General features: G+C 38.7%; 1 protein-coding gene across 2 annotated transcripts; it reads right to left on the reverse strand.

Annotated features, from left to right (window-relative positions):
* Positions 1-3,298: 3,298 nt before the first annotated feature.
* On the reverse strand, positions 3,299-19,478 carry eml2 (EMAP like 2). Of its 2 annotated transcripts, XM_056757265.1 has the most exons (22): positions 19,310-19,478; positions 16,137-16,322; positions 15,672-15,798; positions 14,418-14,522; positions 11,065-11,093; positions 10,478-10,607; positions 9,784-9,933; positions 8,208-8,277; positions 7,928-8,038; positions 7,675-7,770; positions 6,946-7,080; positions 6,560-6,659; positions 6,323-6,477; positions 5,885-6,010; positions 5,639-5,770; positions 5,115-5,182; positions 4,901-4,989; positions 4,716-4,813; positions 4,498-4,585; positions 4,294-4,389; positions 4,047-4,177; positions 3,299-3,939 (listed from the first exon to the last, which is right to left on the reverse strand). In XM_056757265.1, exons 1-22 carry the CDS (start codon positions 19,377-19,379, stop codon positions 3,814-3,816), a joined length of 2,418 nt encoding a protein of 805 aa, XP_056613243.1. In that variant the 5' UTR covers positions 19,380-19,478; the 3' UTR covers positions 3,299-3,813. The 2 variants fall into 2 exon arrangements, with proteins under 2 accessions (XP_056613243.1, XP_056613244.1); XM_056757266.1 differs by lacking the exons at positions 14,418-14,522; positions 15,672-15,798; positions 16,137-16,322; positions 19,310-19,478 and adding an exon at positions 12,862-12,992.
* Positions 19,479-21,239: the final 1,761 nt, after the last annotated feature.

Consider the following 21,239-nt stretch of genomic DNA (forward strand, 5'->3'; position numbering starts at 1 on the left):
TGAGGCATGACAAACTGTTTCTGAGAATACCTAGCACTTTTCCCCTCTTTAAAATCCCTAAAGTAAATGATTTGATTATGCAAAAACAGAAAAACAAACAAAATATTTATAAAAAAAAATAACAAGCTCTCTTAAAACTAATATGTCATGTGGTTTTTGTTTGCATATGAAGCAGGTGCAATACGTGTTTCATATAATGCAGAAAAGCATGATTTTTCCAAAAACATTATCATTTATGATACTGTATATCAGTGACATGCTAGATTTAAGTCAAAGAGATGAGCAAGTGCAAATACTACAGTAAATACAGTGTAACATTAATCAGCGATGTTCTGTCCCAGGGAACGTCCCAGGTATCGGTTCCATTACACCATCATTAATCCCCAGTGTCAGACCCATAAAATATGTCTGGTCAGTCCGAGCCAAAAGTCCGAGCAGATACAGTAGGCTACAATGGATGTGTGTAGAATGGCTGTCAGAAACAGCACGGAGAGGATTTGCATCACAGACACGGAATTGATTCAATCTTCAAATCCATTAAAAGTTACTGATGCATCTGCAAATCTTTTACATCAGATATGCACGTAAATCATAGCAAGTATTTTGGGAATAGACTGCTGGGAATGAGAATTCTTATCTGTGAGGTTGTCAGAAAGTGCATTACACACTTGCATTAGGTTGGTATCTCGCACTGTTTAAGAACATCTGGGATAAATTCATCAGCCCCCCCACGTTGACTTGCAATCCCAGTGGACAGTTTTGCTTATTTACTGTTCTGTCACCTCATATCCAAGGAGACAGCTGAAAACTGTGACTTCGGAATGAGACGAGGATGGAATGTCAGGTCACACTGGAGTCTGGCTGGCTACAAAGCTTGGATATCTGAAAAGATGCTCCAATTATGTAAATGTTTATTTATAATAGCATAGTAAAATGGAGGCATATACTCTTTACATGAAACACATGTGTATTAGGTATTTATTACATTTCACTCATTTATTTGCAATATATACAAAAGCAGAACTGAAATATTATGTAGGCCTATTGGAACTGATGGACATACCATTGTTGTTTGTGCACTTTGTTAATCAAAATAGAACTGGGAGAAAAGGTTATATTTTGGCCAAAGCTTTAAGATACTGTATATCATGGCATACTCTGGTGTAAAATGTTTTAAGAATACCTAAAGAAAACAACTTCCTTTTCCCTTTATTGATACACAGCATGAAGAAAACTGGAATGGGAAAGCAGCCTCTTCTCAGCAAAAAAGTCATAAAAATGGTAATTTATGAAACATTACAAGTCCTCTTACATTCGATTCCTTTGCATTTATGCTGTTAAATAACACGGCAACCTCAGGAAAAACTGAAATACATGAGAAACGGAAATTCTATTATTTTGATAACCCAAGCTTGATGTATCAAGTTCAAGTTTATCTTTATCCATTGTATGATTAACACTTCGCCTCAGGCAGGACCTTTTTTGGAGAAATCAAATTTATATTGCAAACGGACAAAGAAGGATCTGAAATGTGACGCTTGATATTTTGCTAAGGCCACCATTTTAATAAAGAAAACCATTTATTTCAGAGCTTAAAAGAAGCTGTTTTGCGACTATTTAAAGGCATAGTTTCAAACTTTTATACATTTCTTTGTTCCGTAGAACACAAAGATAGATATTTGGGAGAATGTTAGCAACATATTTCTGGGACACTATTAACTACCATTAAAATGTTCGTCAAAGGTGCCCCAGAATAGTTTGTTTTCCTAAATTCTTTAAAATAATATATTTGGTGTTCAACAGAATAAAAAAATATACAATAATCATTTCTACAATGGCAGTCAATAGTGCCCCAGAAATCTCAGTTGCTAACATTCTTACAAATATCTCTCTTTGTGTTCACTTTAACAAAGAAATGAATACAGGTTTGGAACAACTTGAGGGTAAGTAAATGATGACAGAATTTTCATTGTTGGGCAAACTAAACCTTTGAAAAGCGCACCAGATAAAATAAAAAAAAACTAAATTTGTCTGGTTTAACAGATTAATGTCTGGCATCCCAGGAACAACCTTCTTCCTTTGTAAAACTCATCTAGATTCAAGGCACAACAGATTTATTGGAAAGATGCGTCCACTTTTTATGAGTTAAAAGCCGGTCTATTTTGAGCTTCAATTAGCTTTAATCTTGGTCTATAAACATTTGAGGCGGCCGCTCGTCACAGCTGTAGAGAAAGTTCCATTTGGCTAATTTTCCTCAAGAAGTGTTTGCCTGAAAAGAAGGGGTGCTTTTCATTTCACGGAGATGTTATTTCCTCTTTCATTCACTAGATGGAGAGCTGTAGATTTCCACTCCCACACAAAGGTTTAAAAGCCAATATCTACTGTGCCGTTGCCATGCAACCAATTACCCACAATTTTCACTTCCTCTTTGAAGATGTTTTGCATTTGCTGTTAACGTTACATATTTGTAACTCCAGATAAATGTGTGATATATGTCAGGATGAAGGGATTAAACTGCAAACACCACAGAAACAGATTTTCAGTGCTCAAATATATATATAAATATCAGGTGAAAGTGATGCGTTTTCTCGAAGTAAGCTGATGCCAGCCCTCACTCCCTTATTGCTGTACTCAGCTCTGACATTACAAAAAGAATATTGCAGCCACCACTTCCATCCTATTCAGGAAAGAGGAAAAGAAAGGAAGAGATGGAAAAGCTGATGCTATTCATTTTTGATATTCAATGAGACTTGATGCCATGAGAACACATAGTGTTAAAATGTCCGAAGGCACTGCAGGTTGCATTGAAAAAAGTGTCTACCAAGTGTATAAATAAAAAAGCACTATTGTAAAAAATTATTGTTATTATTTTCTTTAATACCATTTAATATTAAATAACAATCAGTGGTAGGATAGATACACATACTGCACATTCTCTGGCCTGGGCTTCCATATCTTGAAACCGTAGATGCTGCAGGTGTTTGTTTATGTTGTAGGGTTTTACCTGATGACCTTAATGACTTTCTCCATGTAAATGTTTGCTGTAAATACAGTACATATTTCTAAATGTGCTTCTACTGGGAGACAGAAATGAGATGACTGAAAGGCCATGACTAAAACAAAAAACACAGAGTAGTACTCGATTTTGTAAATAGGTCATCATAGATAGGCTATCATGGTTAAGGTTGTCAGTTGGTCGAAACGTAATGTAATATAAAATGTATATGCTAATCACCATAGAGGTGTAGAAATGTGCTGCTAGTTCTTCAAACATACATTTTTGAAGGAAACGCATCGCTATGTGAGAAACTTTATTAACAAATAAAAGGCAAAGCACAGCTTAAGTTCACCTCTAGATATGCATCAAAAGCTAAGTGCCACAACATCATTATGTCATTCCCATATTAAAATACCTCCACTACGTAACTGCATTTTATATATTCTATAGGCTTCAGCAAAACAAACAGCATCTAAAACTCTTTAAATAGGCTTAAATAGTGTCAACATCTCAGAACATGCTTACTTTCCATCACTAGAGCTCCTTCTGGTGGCGCTTCACCAAAGTGCACCCCTCAGTTAACCACAGTCAGCACTGAATTAAGATCCACCTCCACCCTTTAAACCATCAGGATACTCACAACTGGATAAGTGACAAAAACGGGCGCGTACCAGCAATTAATGGAAAACCCAATAAAAAGTACACAGTACAGGCAAACAGGAAAGTAAAGAATGAAATTAGGCACAGCAGTGCTGCCCTCTAGTGGGCAGAGATCAACAGTGAGGTCGCAGCAGTATTGCTCAGGTATTGTATTGCTAAGCAAGCACCCATTGAAGAATGCTGGTGTCCTTCCCACCAGTTGAGATAAGATGACTGTCGTCATGGAGGAAGGCAACATTGGTCACATGGCTGCTGTGCCCACCATAGATATGGCTGGGAGCCTGAGGATAAAGACCAGGGGATGTTTTTAGTGGATGATGTGGTTGGATAGAGGGATTGAAGGGAGGTATTTCAAGGGCTAGGATGCAATTGAATACAAGAATCTCACCCTTGGTTGGGAACAGGGGTAGGAGAACAAGTGCACTTTGCCAAAATCGTCGGCGGAAGAGAGGAGATTTTTGTCAGTTGACCTGCATACAGCATTAATGTCTGTGCCATCTGCACCTTCTGGCCAGACACCTGAAAAAAAGCAATTGGTGAAAAAAAATAGGTGCATGTTGGTGACAAGAGCTTACAAGAAAGCTGAGAAAACATATTTCCAGGTAAACTTTGAGCTTGTGAATTCTGTGACTTACCAAACACATTGAAACCAAGCACACAGGTGGAGGTGGCCCACTCCAGGTTACGCACCACATCTGCGCTAGTAATGTGTTTCCCAGTTGACGCCTCCCCTTTTCAACAAGATTCAAGAAACAACAGGTAACAAGACACAGGTCAGCATAAAAATCGTATCTGATCTACATTCACTGACTAAACTGTAAGGAAAATAAACAACTCACAGTATAAAATCTCATAGTCGCCTGAGTTGGTTACAATAAACTGGCTGTCGGCGGACCAGTCAAGATGATTAACAAAACTGGAGTGTCCCTGTGGATGCGAGACACATATTCAATTAATACTACAAAACTGTACACCAGATGACATCTGCTGTCCGTGATCAATTCTTGCCAAAGATATCTTTCAAGGGACATTGATTTTGTTTCTTTGTAAAACTCACAGTGCATTTGCCAACTCTGCTGTATTTCCTGCCATTCTCAGTCACAGAGTAGATGTAAACAAAGTTGTCATGAGAACCCACAGCCAGGTACGCCCCGTCTACAGAGAGGAAAAGGACTTGATAGGTGACATTTTATGTGAATGAAAATAAGTAATGGCTTAAAAGCATAAAAACATGTAACACACCAGGAGAATATTTAACAACGGAGATGATTTCTTTGCCATCTGTATGCATAGAGACAAGATCACGTGTGTCGGTGTCCAGCACCAGCCACCTGCAAGGTTACGAAAGACAGGTTTGGCAGAATTCAGACAACCAAATAAGTAGAAACTACAAATGTTTTTCAGCTTTGTTTAGCTAAAGCCAACCTTTCTCTACAGTTCCTATGTGCAAACATACCTTCCTGTCATGGTGCCTACAGCAAGCACAGCACCAGTAGGATGAAATCCAACAGAACGGCCTGGGTCCTGAAGCCCACAAAACAAAGAATAAAACATAGATTAAAATTTAAACACAAATCTAAATTGTACTGTAAGTTTACTAAAAGCGACCGATCACCCAAAAATAAAATTGCTCCCTCTTGTCATTTCAAACCTGTATGACTTTTATTGTTCTGCAGAACACAAAAGAAGATATTTTGAAAAATGCTTTCCCTGGACCCCATTCACTTGGTTTTGTGTCCATACAATAGAAGTGAACAGCGTTCAGTGCTGTTCTATTACAACTTTCTTCAAAATATCATCTTTTGTTTTCTGCGGAAGGAAGTCATAAAGGTTTGAAATAACAACGGTGAGCAAATGATGACAGACTTTTCATTTTTGGGTAAAAACCACATTACAATTCTGTGATTTTCCGGTCGAACACAACTCTACTCCACAGCAGAAAAGAATATCTTTCTGCCGTTTTCAAATGTTCCTAATAACCTCAATGGCCTTGCTCCACAGAGAAAGATGAGAGCTGGTGTCCCAGAGAAAAACCTGCTTGTCTTGACCGCACGTCACAAACTGCTCAGTAGTGGGATGCACATCCAGTCCCCACAACTCATCAGTGTGACCCTTTCACAAGATACATAGAAACCAGGGTAAGAATGATTACTCAGAGAAAGAACATACTGATCCTTCAGATTTTCTGAAAAACACCTTTCATAAACAGCGTAGTATCCATTATACCTGAACAATGGGTGTGAGGGAACCTGAGAAAGAGCCCCGCAGAACAGCATTTCGGGTTGTTCCCACAAACAGCTCATCTTGTTTTCCTTCCGCTAAAGTACGGACAGGGCCGTATGCTTCGAGAACCTAAAACGCAAATCAGAATGTATAATTCCATCTGATCTGTACATCTCAGCTGCAACAAGATTTATACAAATTGTTGTACATGGAGTGAATTCAGCTTGAGTATTGTACATGTATCTGGATCTAATAAATAAGAAACATGCACTGCCTACAATACACTTCACGACCAAGAATACTATCAGATCATTCATTTCTGAAGGGTCCATGGAAAACATTAACATAGTCTGTTTGTTATCTGCATTTAATTCTGAATGTCATCTTTCATTTCATAGAATTGTTTTGTGGGATTAAGGGAACACATAGAACAAAACATACCTCCATCTCACTCTTTTTACGATAATCATGGTCCCAGAGAAGCACTTTACGGTCTTTTCCTCCTCCGGACACCAGCGTTCCATCCTTTAGCACACACAGAGAAAATATCCCACCTTCATGGGCTCCAGAAACGGCCCGGCTGATCTTGTTTCCACCTTTAAATACATGAAGGTGCAGGATAAGTTTCAAATCTCAAATCAATCAGTTGATATTTAATAGGAGTTACTTTTTAAAGACCTTTTGCCCAGATGTAAATGTTTCCACTAGAATCCCCCGTGATTGCATCTCCATTCTCAGCAAAGGCAACACAGAGTACATACTTGGGTTTTTCATGTTTCTGGATTTAAAAAAGAAAAAAAATCATGAAATCATTACAAATCTACTTAGTACCAAGCATCCCCGTGGAACAGAGCATGCATTCTTGAGCCAAACGGATTTTGACCACAACCTTTAAAAATGCATTTGACATACAGAGTTTGACAACATTGTCAAAATTTTAACTCTTGTTAAACAAAACCTGTACCACTGTATTTTCTACTAACAAACTAATAAGTTGAAATGTCTCATTTACAATGTCTTATGACTTTGCAGGGAAAATATTAACATACATAAATTGTGCAAACCTCAAACAGTCCCTGACGTTTTGAAAGAGTATTTCCTTCCATTGTCCAGAAGTTGAGATGAGATTTCCCACAAGTGAAAATCAGGTTGGCCTCCATAGGGTGGAAGACAGCACCCAGCACAGACTCATTGGAACACTGCAAAATTTCAAGTTTGTGTAAATAGGAACCACTGGTCTCTATTAAATGTGTCATTTTTAACAAACATCTTAAGAACATAATCTAGTGGCACCTAGTGGTAATGTTGCAAATTGCAACCAAAGGCTCACATTCACTCCTCCCCCTCCCTTTCAAAGCACTATGGAGGCTGACACAGCTTCTTTGCCGAAGGAGATAACTTATTTACAAAAGGCGCGCTTAGAGCAGTTTGTCCATTTAGGGCTACTGTACAAACAACATGTCACATTGGCAAACAAGGGGTGTATGTAGATAGAAAAAACTCATTCCAAGTGAATAAAAACATAATGCTTCATTATGTAAGGTATTTATACACCTCTGAAGACATAGTTATACTTATGTTGCATTTCTGTCAATAGATCCTCCCCAAAAATGTACATTGGACCTTTAAATCTGCGAAACACACTGATATGCTAAAGTCTGTATGAAACAGCATTCATAACCAATTTGACTGGGTGAAACAAGACATAAAACTGTCTGTAAGAAACCTTGGAGCTTTACTGCTTCCTAGCACATACACATTTTTTTTTTTAAATGACAGACACCAGACCTCACCTTAACTTCCGCCAGTTGTTTTTCTTTCTGCCAGTCCCAAACAGACAGAATGTGGTCATTTGCATCATCAACCACACACAAATGAGCACCTCCATTCTGAGAGAGGAAAAGATAATATAGCTATGTAAAATGATACCATTGTCCACTCTTAATGTATGTTATGACGGCTATAAATATATATTATTTTTATCATTAAGCCAAGACTAAGGTTAACAGTATGACAGACTATTTATACAGAAATAAAACCCCTTACCGACTTGGAAAAGGCCACACAGGTGACAGCTCGGTCAATCACACCCATTCCTATCACATGGAGCGTGTTCAGACTGACAGAGTCCCAGATACGAACATGAGGCTGCAGAGGCTGATGGGAAAGACATGTGTCTAAGATGTTCTCATATCTAGATTAAAGCCAGTAAATGGCAATTCTAATGCACACTAAAGGCCAATTTGATCATCTAATAGAATGAGATCAAGAGTGCATTGAGTTTTATCTCAGCACATTATACTATGCAATGTAAATGTCAACTTACTTTGCCATCTTTGGATGTGCCGGCAACTTGTCCTGTTGCTATGGTGACCATGTCTGGATGGACGGCCAAACTGCAAAGAAAGCATTTTTGGGATCAGAGCTTGTCAGGAAAGCTTTGCCCTCTCTCTCTCCAGGGAACCGTGGCATGAATGTAGCTTAGTCCAAAAAACATTTAGTAAACAGCCTGCAATTGTTTTGTGAACCAGAGAGCGCAGTGAACAATTCCAGACAAGCATTACAACAAAGCAGTTTGATAACTTTACTACAAAAACATGCTAGATGTGTTCACACAGTGTTTGAGAAGAAATCAAATCTTTGAATTGTGAATACAGTAGTAGAAGCAAGGGCGTAGATTTGGTTTGAACATTGGGGGGGTTGAACGTCCCAGATAGCACACGAAAATCACGGAGACGTCTATTTGATGTGTGTGTTTACATCTGGAAGACGTATTTTTTAGAGTGTTTGCTCATCTGCAATACGTCTATAGGACGTTTCCTGTTAGAAGATGTCTTTATGTAATGATTTTAGAATGTATGTTAAACTGACATAAATTCTTACATAGAAGAGATTATAAAAAGAAAGAAATTAAGTATTGAAAGCGCCAGTAAGCGGCAGCGATTCATTGTTTTAACGTGTGCTCTCCCATTCAAACACCACTCGCGTTGTTTTGGTGAAAGTGCGACTCATTGGTTGGGCGTTACCAATCGGTTCAATGGAGGGGGAGTATTTTTTGTCTAATTTATTATGACAAACTCATATTTGATTAGGAACAAAATTATTGTCACAAAATAAAGTAATTCTACATATTTTTCATTTGATCTACTGTGATTTTCATGTTGAAATATTGGAAGGGATGTAACTGATGGATTTGAATATTGGGGGGGTTACCTCCCCCCCCATCCCCCCCATAAACTACGCCCCTGAGTAGAAGCATTGCTTAGTGACCAAACAACAGAGAGAGAGCGGAAGGCAGAAAAGATTTGGCTTAATTGCAGATGTATTTGCATAAACTGCAAGATAGACTCATCAAGAAGATCTCATATCTTCAAGATAAGACCAAGAGACGGAAGATCTGACCATAAAAATGCAAATCTGCCCCGAAACCTGTTAACACTTCCTGAATACAACGGCTCTTTTTGAAACACGTTGAAACACGAAGCACTGGAACAATTTATATTTTCATTCAGATGATAAGAACACAGTAGCTGCAATGACCTAGTTCAAGCAGAATCACAGATAATTTTTTCACGCTCTGCAGAGCCGTACAGTAATTATTCGGGAGTGAAACGTTTCATTCTTTCTCATTGGAGGAATTGATTTGTACCCAAGTGACAAAAACTTCAGTGCAGATTGTGATGATATACAGTATGCTTGTAGACTTGTACCAGTAAATTTTATCTCATAAAAAAAAGTAAAACCCATATATGTGTACGTGTATATATATCTAAACATTTTGCACTACACTTTATTTTTATGGAGAAATAAATATGAAAAAAGCACATTTAGAAAGAAAGGATGCTTAATTTAAAATCACATCATGAACTTATAGCCCCATTCAATAAAATCAACATATTTACCACTTGACGTCGTCATTATGGCCCAGATAGTGTCTCTGTTGCTGCTCCTCTACATTGTACAGCACCACAACAGAAGCATTGAAGTACACAATCTCTCCTGTGGGGAGCAGGTAAAGGTTAGAACGGCAGTCTCGTCCCCTATAGCCGTACCTGATGAACAGTGTTAAGCAAACCTTGGACGTAAATGACGTGCCTAACTTTTCAAATTAGTGATGTATATTAATAATTTTAATATTTAAATATTAATGAGTGGATTTCTCTTGTAAACAAACAATGTTCAAATCATGCACTGGAATTGCACATCTTCATCAACTTGAACGGTTCAAGTGATAGTTCCCCCCAAAATGGAAAATCTGTTATTATTTACTCAACCTCTTTTCATTTCAAACCTGTTTGACTTTCTTTCGTAAAATACAAATGAAGATATTTTGAAGAATATTGATAACCGAACGATGGTGGTACTCGTTGACTTGCATTGGTTTTGTGTCCTTACAAATCAATAAGTCAATGGGTATCACCATTGTTCAGTTAACCAATATTCTTTAAAATGTCTTCTTTTGTGTTCTGCAGAAGAAAGTCATACAGGTTTGAAATGACAAGAGGGTGAGCAAATGATAACGGAATTCTTATTTTTGGGGGAACTATGACTTTAAGTTCTATGGCATTTCAATGACCGAGACAAAAGTAAGGATACACCCATTGAAGCTTCAGCTTGCGTTCTGGCAGTGCCACCCTGTTATCAAGGCTGTAGCTGTCCTTAAGCTGGTCTGGAATATGCATCGTGATTGGACGGCCACGTATAAACATCCTAACGTAACCATCATCTGTTAAAGAAAACAGAACATTAGTTGCCAACACAAACAAGAAATAAACCGTTGCTTTGTTAAATGATGTCTTGTGGGTCCTGTTGGAAGGAACGTGATCACTTAGAAACAAGCTTGCCAAACCATAATGGTTTTAATGTGGATGATAATGGATCTGGTCAGGAAAATTTACGAAAACGTTTAATGGGCTTAATCATTGTCTGTAAACAAATGCTACACAGCCGCATTTCTCTCAAAACGTAGATATTTTAGAATACTAAAAACTAAACTTACATTTGCTGAATAAAATAGGTGTTGTGCTTATTTATTCAAAACTAGTCACCACTTAGTGTGTTGCTATGAAACTGCAATGTAGTTGACAGGGAATTATGGATGGGTGCTAGTTCTTATTTATTTCTTTGCTATTTTTAAGTATTATTTTAACTATATGATGTCAGAAAAGTATACAAAAGCTTACCGGCATTCAAGGTACATTCTTTGGATTTGCTGCAAGAAAGAGACAAGGGTTTGTCATTCATCCATTACTTCACAGACCACTAGCCTTTTTACTTCAAAAAAAAGGACTGCATAAGTTAAACAAAACATTCAACCACTTCCAAACGTTTCATTTGTTTGCCTGTGTGTATTGTAAGATGACTAATTCTGTGAATTTTGCCTTTATAACTGACTCTGCTTTCATGTGGCCTCTCTCACAGAGCTATGTAACGTAGAGAAAACTCTGTTTCAGGGCCTGTTTGAACAACCAAGGCTTATTTTGGGTGGGCGGGGGACTATTCCCGAAAACAGTGCTTTATTAAAACGCTGTCAATAAATGTGAGGCTCACTCCAAACAATTTCTGCTTTTCTGTTTGTGCGTGCATTATCTATACGCTTTTTCTAACCACATAGCTTTTCACTTCCTGTCTGCTGATGCAAGACCAGCATGATTGACAGACTGTCTCAGGCAGCTTCCACGTACATCGATAACAAATCAGACCCATAAATCCAATATTGCTGAAAAACTGGCTAGAATTGGCATACTAATGAAAACCTTTCCTCAGAGCGAAGGCAAAAAGAGCCTGTTGTGTAAATGAAAGACAGACAGATTGTGGGTGGCAGTCCAACAAAGTTCTGTTTGTGTCCATGCAACCATAAACCCTCCAAAACCTTCATTAAAGCTGCAACCGGAGCAGGAACAGACAAAAGCATCTTCCAGAATCCTCAAACAATCCGGGAGTGCTGCTGGACTCAACCATATTGTAATTTTTTTTACATTTTTTGGTGCGGTCTACACTGTCTGTTTTTCACAGTTTTATCAGCTACCCTGGCAACAAATCCATTTCCATTAGCACATACTAGAAAAATCCATTTCACCACGGATCAATCTAGGCTGTGTAGCAAACATGCTCAATATAATGGTTTAAGTATGTAGCTGTAATGTGCCTGAGCTCAAAAGGAACTGAGCCATAGACTAATGCACTACACACATTACCCGTAATGCAGTTCATACCAAGAAGTAATGTGTTTTAATATGATATTTGCTAGATATTATACAGAAATACACTCTAGATTTTAATGCACAGTGCTTCTTAAGTTTAAGTCAAAACAACAATAGGAAATAAATGACCGACTGACTGGCATTTACAGACATGATGTTCTTCTAAACCATTATCTTTCCTGTGGAGCACTTAGTCTAATTTGGCAGTGGATTAGTTTCATGTTTAATACATACGACTGAGCATCAATAGCTCAATAGTACAATGGCACAGAATGCCAAATGAACAATGCACAGGCGGTTTGTAAAGAGCATTATGTGTGAGCACATCTTCAACTTCAATGAAAGCTGGGAACACAATATCTGTTTCGTCTTGGAAATCAAACCCAGATGGAAACAAGCATATTTTGGCTACATGACTCATGCACAAAACTTCTAAGGCAATGCAAACAAGCAAACAAAAGGAAACAAACATTACAACAGCAACATCAAGTGCAAATAAAGAACAACGATAAACCTGTAACAACTTTGCTTTTGAAGTATACAGAAATAAAGCCAATGATCTGCAGTCCCCATTTGCTAAGCTAAAACAAAGTGATTCCACATACGCTTTAGATAGTTTTGGTAGTGTTTTCATATGGATGCTCATAAGAACATTCATGTTTGCCCAACACTATTTGCTTTGTTGCAGGAAGCGGAAAACAGCCGCTCCATAACCAAACTCACCAACAATGCAATCTACCAAAAGCTTGTCTTTTAAACTAACCAAAAAGTTTGTACCTTGTGGATCTCTTCATGTTGTCTTTCCCGTAATGAAGTTCAAGTGCTGGCAAGAATTTGCAGAAGCGACAAGCGAAAGACTGTTTTCCTTGTTTGAGTTAACTCGAATGCCCTAAAGGGATATGGACCTCTCTAGCCAATAGCAGGACACTTCCCCTGTATGCAGGACAGCCCCTTTCTGGGTGACCACACCCATCCTGTTCTTCTATGCAGTAATATGATGCACTCTTTGCTCAAGAGAAGTTTCAGCGGTGAGTGTGTTAACCGAGTGAATGCAAAGAGCCACCATGTGCTAGTTTAACTCAGACAAGCACCACAACCACGCCATAGATAAAGGTATCACGTGGGATTATCTGCTGTACAAACACCCTGCAGGTGTGTAGAGGGAAACTTGTTTGAAGTGACAAATAACCCTTTATTATATTGGAGCTTTTATTGCGTTAGATTGGTGGTATGAATAGTATGATTAATATGAACACATATTTAAATGTTAAACATCAGATGAAATCTAAATGTGTGACTTTTATTGTGTTTGGTTTAACCAAACTTGTATGACGGTCTTTCTTCTGCAGAACACGAAAGGAAATATTTTGAAGAATGTTGATAACCAAACAACATTGACCTCCATTGACTTCCAGTGTATTGGACCCAGAACCACTGACACATTTCTCAAAATATCTTCCACAGACGTAAGGGTCACATACAGTTTTTAAATGACAAAGGGATGAATGACAACAGAATTTTACTGACGTGAACTGCATCCCTTAAAGTCTTCTTAGTGTATGGACAACAATGCAATAGTGGTGGTTAAATTTCAGTTTGTAACAAAAAACATTCTGAATAAGAAACAACACAGTACCTGTCCCAGCATGCAGGCGAGAAATCCCTGCAGCACAAGTGCCGGGTGTCTCCCTGACAAAAGGTCTGGTTTGTCGTCTACTGTAATTATACGCTGAGGCATAGTTTATTTTCATCTCTCTTGACCCAAAATCACAATTCCGGGCAATAGAGGAAAAACTATATATTCTTAATGTCAATCCAGCATATCCATTTCTGACAAAGTAATTTGGTACTTTAGCTAGATGAAATAGTCAGAAAACTGCAGTGTCCATTAACTCTCCATAACTGAGTGACTGTACATTATCCCACTAATTATCAAATTAAATAGATATTTAATATTCAGTTTAAATTGTGCTATGATGCCCGAAGAAACAGACTAAGGAGTGCTGGGAGACACCAGAAGATTGATTGCTACTACTTATAGACAACAGTCAAAACAGGCTTTCATGCTGTGTCTGAAAGCTTATAGGCACTTGACTTGTTGCTCTGATACCTAGCAATGGTTTTGCTGGCAGGACCGGATTCAAACATGCCTTCCTACTGCAATCCTTTAGAAAACAGCTTTCTGAGGCAAGGATGCTCCTTTTTCAGTTCAGTTGTCAGTATGTATGAATGAAAATATATACAAGTATTCCGAAAAGCCATGTAATAATCCTGGATACTCTGGCAGCTGTTGCAGACTGACTTGTACATTGTAGTAAACACCCTGAGATTACCTGTCTTTCTTTCCCCCGGTTGAGCTGCTAGATGAGGTGGTTCTGCTGCGTGAGTCTGCCACCTCCTTCCTCACCGTGGACAGACGCTCTGTGGACATACTCTTCCTAACACAGAGAAACATAAAAATGAACTTAATAGGTGATGAAGCACATGGAAATACAAACACTCCCATTTTCCTCAAAATGCTCTTTTATAGCGGTATATGAAGGCAATGAGTAAATTACTTATGTAAAATGAATAAAAGAACACATGAATGAATTAATGAGATACACATGTACATAAATAAATTCATGCCAATAAGTTTTAACTATGCATGATTTCATGACCAAAATGTCTGTGTTTATGTATTCTTTAATTTAAACATTTCTTTGCATATTCATTAATTGATTTCTTTATTTGTATGTATATCATCCCTGTAAGCTTTCCGTTGTCTCGTGTACACAATCACATCTCTTGCAAAGGTGAGTTATATTTTGATTAACCTTTTAAGTCAGAATACGGTTTAAAAGTTCACGACATTATGATGTCAAATAGGCTTTAACAAGCCTCCATTGGTCAGGAGCACATCTATTCTGTTAGGCATATTTAAAGCAGTGGTGTAATCATCAATGCTTTTTATACTGTATATACGGGTGGTTAGTAAACATTATCACCAATTACTGTAATTCCACTTTTTTTTTTTTTTCATTTCGATTTTTCAGGTTTCATGTAAACAAAGCACAATGACAAAGAAAGGAAAAAACAACAAAAAACAACAACAACAGAATAACAAAGGACAACCTAGTTGCCAGATAAAATTAAAAGCGTGTCTTGGATGAATGTAATATTGCTGTTTTCTACATGGCCAGGTGTTAAAGAAATACAAGTTGCAGTACAGTCAAGAGCAATTCCACTTATTTCTAAAAGGTTCTCTGCAGAACGTAAGGCTGCATATAAACTGTGGTTTTACAAAGATTTATACGCAATATTTACAGAGCAGATTTGACGTCTGAATAACTCCAATTGGGATAAAAATGATTTCTGCCGGTTTTTCATAACTCAATACTGACACCTCCAGGGCAAAGTAGTATAACTACAATAATGTCACACTGTACTGTATTTGTGCGAAACAGTGACTATATTTCCCAGAGCTGTTTTAAAATTAGGGACAATGCTATCTGGCTGACTTTTATTAAAGAAGATGTTAAGATAACTGAAGATCATGTTAACATGGTGTGCAAATATTCTTTTGAAGTCTTGCGCATAGGTCTCACCTTTTAATAGACATGAGCACTTCTTTTTTAGGAGATGAGGGAGAGGAAGGATAGCCACTCAAGCGTTTTGTTTGGACGTAGCCATTGGTCAGAGGCTTGGAAGGCAGGGCTTGCAGTATCTGCCGAACTAAAGGAAGTCAGAGGAGCACAGGTGAGATAACATGCAAAATAAACCTCGCACAGGGAAGTTTTTTATAGCACTTTGTCATATGATTACAATCATATGCATGTAGCCTGTAGTAACTGTTAATAGTTAACTTATAGTAAGGTTGCATCTTGCAACCTGACATGAAACTGCAGACTGCCCTCAAGTCATAACACTGCAAGTTGCTTTAAAGGAAAATCTTTCAGTTTGCAGTAGTCTTGGCTCAGGCAAAATTTCCACCTGTTTATCTCTTTAAGAGTCTTTAATTATTTTAACCTGGAACCGGCCTAATAGTGATGATGAAATGCAATATTTATTACCTTTAGTAGGTCCGCCTTTCTTGCTATTAGCATGTGTGATCTCTTCACAGCAGCCCAGCCTTCTCAAAGCATCTGCCAGCGCTGCTTTCAACAGCTGGATCTCATCATCCTGCAGCTGCACCCTCTGCTCCAGGTGAGAGAGACGGTCATCCATCTCCATCCCACTCCCAGCAGATACATTATCATCTGAGAGAGAGAGACACAAACAGTTTATTGAGTGATGGATTTTGTCCAAAAAGCTGTTATATCAGTGTAAAGTGAATAGCCCATTTTGTTTAACAATAGCCCAGAAAGAATTGGGACATTTCAGCCACACTAATCTCCATCCATCCATCCATCATTTCCTTTGCTTATCCGGGGCCGGGTCGCGGGGGCAGCAGTCTAAGCAGGGATGCCCAGACTTCCCTCTCCCTAGACACTTCCTCCAGCTCTTCCGGGGGGACACCGAGGCGTTCCCAGGTCAGCCAGGAGACACAGTCCCTCCAGTGTGTCCTAGGTCTTCCTCGGGGTCTTGACCGGTAAATCGAGAGCTTCGCCTTGCAGCTTAGCTCCTTCTTCACCACGACAGACCGGTACAGCGACCGCATTACTGCAGAAGCTGCACCGATCCGTCTGTCAATCTCCCGTTCCATCCTTCCCTCACTCGTGAACAAGACCCCCAGATACTTGAACTCCTCCACTTGAGTCAGGGACTCTCCACCCACCTGAAGTGAGCAAGCCACCCTTGTCCGACTGAGACACTCCATCAAAATAATTTGAAAGCATGTTTAAAGCCAACAAGCCTGACAGCATCTTCAAGCATCCGAGTTAGATCCAAATGCTATCCGATGCTCTCTGTACATCTGCAACAAGCTTCATTACATAAATATCCATGATAAACAAAGCCATAACAAGTTCAGCTAACCATCCTCAAATTTCAGTGTAAACACGTTGCCTGCTTGCCTTTCGTTTCATTCCCAAGGGCAATGCAACGGGATGCATGTTACGTGCAATAAAGCTGTTTATGTGCCTGCACCTGCTAACATGCACAGATCACGACCGTAAACCGCAATCAGCAGGTGGCAAGCACATAAACTGAATTATTAAAGTGACATCCCGAAGGCATAAGCGGACCTTGAAAAACATAAGAAGGAATATGAAGGTCTAGTCGCATGCTGCATGTCAAAAGCAGCCTGGATGAAACCGGATGCTCAGTGACCGAGCCTGCTGAAATATTCAGTGATAACGTTCTGTTTGTGTTCCCTCCTACCTGCCATTCCAGTCTCCATGTCCTCCTGTCAGTCACCTGCTCAGACAGCCTGATCCTCTTTATCTCTCTAGGGGTTTCCTAAAGGTGCTAAATGTCTCCCCACTCAAAGCTTATTTCTCCCAGCTTCCCCTTTTGCTTGCTGGGTGGCTGGTGCTGTGTCTGGACCTCCCTCCCTTCCTCTCCCTCCCCCACCCTTCTCCACTCTGTACTGTGAGTAAAGAGAAGGGTGATGTTTGTAACCGGACGCTGGTCTACACTGCCATCTTCTAATCTATGCGGTATAAAGCTGCTGGTGGTGCTGTTGGCGTAGAGAGAGCATTGGCTGGACTCCAGACCTGTCTGATGCATCGGTCAGCACCACCAGGAAGTGCAATGACCAGCTTGTCCACCAATAGCACAAATATAGTGCATCGTTGTACAGTTTACAAAATACAATGATTATTTGATACCCTTAAAATACATTCTTATACTGTCATTTAGATCAATGCTACAATTTTATTGTATAAATCAAAATTATTATCATGTTCTCAGATTTTCAGAACCAACATGTGTCTGAAGTCTAGACCATACTGCTGACACATACACATGACAAAGCATGTAGCATGTATTGTTTGATATATACACCAAATGGGACTGTACAACATGGACAGACATTCTCTGACCCGGCAGACTTTAATCATATAATGCCTGCATCTCCATCTGTCGTTCAGCCAAACCATCTGTCACAGAAACTGACCCACAGGAAAACAATGCCCAGAAAATACCGAGAGTGAAATGAAGATTGAAGACCATGTGACACACCAGAGACCTATCATTAAGAGAACCTGTATTTCACAAAAGGTGTTATGAAATGTTCCTAAGAAACGTAGTACCTAAATGATGTGTACAGTAGTTTATAGCAAGAAGACTCCATGGCAATAATACCCAATTCCCTAAATAAGACTTAACTGATTAGCATGTTTTTTTTTCTCTTTTTTTCCTTCCTCTAATCTCTCTTGCACTCTATGTTGTTTAAATGTTACATTTTAAATCACACATTACTATTTGCTGGTTTCGCTCAGCTGTAAAGGACTTTTGTTCTTCTGTTATTTATAAGAAAATACTGAATCATATTTGATTTTTTATCATACAATTGTGTTACAGCATCTATGATTTTTTTAAGCTAAATCACATTAAACTAACAATTGAAATCACATTCTGTGCATCTAGTCTCGTGATATCTAAACAGAGACGTTGTGTTTACAACTGACCATTGAAACATTGTTATCAACAGATATCACTGTTGCCTAGGAATCCGTTTGAACAGAGGGGTAATATTATACACGATTATTGGCTCCCAGTAAATAAATAACACATTGCATTCTTTTAACCTTTAGCATAGCTGAACCCAGTTGTAAAAACCCAGTGATTTATCAAAGTGAATCAGGTGTGTTGTCTAAAAAAATATGAAAAGATGATGGGATTGAATCAAACGCTGATGAGAAGCAGTAAATACACAATATTGTTCCATATATCAACAACACCCGAATGTACAGTAAAGACACCATGTAAAACGCCATGTCTAACACCTGCTGTATGTCGATTATTGTCTTGTACTTTTAAACACCATCCAAATGAAGATGTGCGCCAATACGAAAATACATATGCACGTGGATACAAAACAGATCGCTAATTTAAACAAATGTAGGCTTTTCATCACTGCCGACAAAGAAACTGTTTCTTTTGTTGCAACCTCGCAGGCGGTGACGCACCGTGAGACGTCAATTCCATAACATCGGTGGAATGTCAATGTAACATTCTAAATGACATCATGAAAATGACACAAATCGCAATATTCGAATCGTTCGAAGTCGAGTGTGTGCGCGACGTAAACAAACGCTTTCACCTGCATTCATTATGCACGTATGCACGCTGCCAAACTTACCGTTGCAATATCGCAGTAGAAGGGTGCTGGTGTCACATAGATTTCCACATGACGCTACTCGCTCCGACATGTCCTTTTCTCTTTCTCAACAATCCTATATCGTTTCTCTCTTACTCGCCGATCCTCCGATCCACCAGCCTGATACTTTCCTGACATACGAGTGAACCCTCAATACCTTTCTTTCGGCAGTCAACGACAACCTGTGCTGCCTGCGTTTCTATAGCAACAGCCTCACCGCCGAGCTGCTACCCATAGGGGAATATGAGAGCGTGTTGACTCTTGGAGTCCGATAATATGCAGTTATTTTCATCCTATGCATAGTGTTTGTATTATGTTCAAATATGAGAGATAGGCAAATTCCTATAGCAGGAGGACAAAGGCCACATACAGGATAATTACTTATTTTGCATTGGCATATGCGACTTCAGTAGAACATTGTTTCGTTGTGTTGTCGATGTAGATATATTTATCTTGGGAAATTACGAATGATTTTGGCAGTCGAGCGAATGCTGTTTCTAGTATTTAACAGTAGAGGGCAGTGTAGACTCAGTAACGTATAAGAAATGTAATTTTGGCAACCAGTTGCTGAGCTTGAGCTACGGAGGTTTTAATACTTTTTAGAATATGTGACTTGTTCTATTTTCTTGAAAATATTACTTGAGTAATCATGCATATAGATGTATAAGTACTTAATTAAATCAAAGAAAGACATATATACAGGATTATTAGGAACACCTGTTCAATTTCTCATTAATGCAATGATGGTGGTGGTGTAATGGTGTGGGGGATGTTTTCTTGGCACACTTTAGGCCCCTTAGTGCCAATTGGTATCGTTTAAATGCCACGGCCTACCTGAGCATTGTTTCTGACCATGTCCATCCCATCAATGACCACCATGTACCCATCCTCTGATGGCTACTTCCAGCAGGATAATGCACCATGTCACAAAGCTTGAATCATTTCAAATTGGTTTCTTGAACATGACAATGAGTTCACTTTACTAAAATGGCCCCCACAGTCACCAGATCTCAACCCAATAGAGCACCTTTGGGATGTGGTGGAACGGGAGCTTCGTGCACCCCACAAATCTTCATCAACTGCAAGATGCTATCCTATCAATATGGGCCAACATTTCTAAAGAATACTTTCAGCACCTTGTTGAATCAATGCCACGTAGATTTAAGGCAGTTCTGAAGGCGATAGGGGGTCAAACACAGTATTAGTATGGTGTTCCTAATAATCCTTTAGGTGAGTGTATAGTGAAGGTCAGACTCTATATAAGGGTAACATAAAAAAAAGATTAAACAGTCCCACATTTTTATTGATGTGTGTGAAGAATATTGCATGTGCAATTGATCTTCCAGTAATGCAGTCTTTATCCTCATGTGCAATGGCCTGTATTGGCAATATACTCTCCATTTAGATTGAAATGATTTTGACCTGCTGTGTTTTGCTTGCTCACTGAACTTCTGTCTAGTAACTTCGATTGGAGATGAAGCCTCAACCACCACCTTTGTTTATTTACAATTTTCATGTTCATTGGGCTGAAACAAATGTGTCTTCCATGAAAGCGAGGCTATTTTACCATTGAATTCACCAAATGAATTCACTCCAAATTGAAATTTCTGTCATTACAGCACAGTATGTACTTTGTGAGTGCTTTCTTTCTGTCATGGAACACAAAGCTATCATGGTTTCAGATGACTTAAAGTAACTTCCATGGACTACATTTATGATGCTTTTATGGTGCTTTTTGTCCTTTTTGTATCTTTACAGCCCCTAAAAATCATTCACTTTTATATCATAGAAGAAAACAGACATTACACATCTGGTGTTTTGTAATAAAAAAATAGAACAGAAAAATATGATTTGTACAATCAGGATGTGACGACTAATATTAAAAGTAAAGTAATGGTTTGAGAACACAAGG

Source organism: Triplophysa dalaica, chromosome 9, assembly GCF_015846415.1.
Source record: "Triplophysa dalaica isolate WHDGS20190420 chromosome 9, ASM1584641v1, whole genome shotgun sequence".
Classification (NCBI taxonomy): domain Eukaryota; kingdom Metazoa; phylum Chordata; class Actinopteri; order Cypriniformes; family Nemacheilidae; genus Triplophysa; species Triplophysa dalaica.

Coding starts and splice junctions, on each gene's coding strand:
- eml2 (XM_056757265.1), bottom strand. CDS start 19,379: ATGTCGGAGCGAGTAGCGTCATGTGGAAATCTATGTGACACCAGCACC. Junction 16,323..19,309: donor TCTACTGCGATATTGCAACG/GTAAGTTTGGCA, acceptor TCTCTCTCTCAG/ATGATAATGTATCTGCTGGG. Junction 5,771..5,884: donor CCCTCACACCCATTGTTCAG/GTATAATGGATA, acceptor ATCTTGTGAAAG/GGTCACACTGATGAGTTGTG.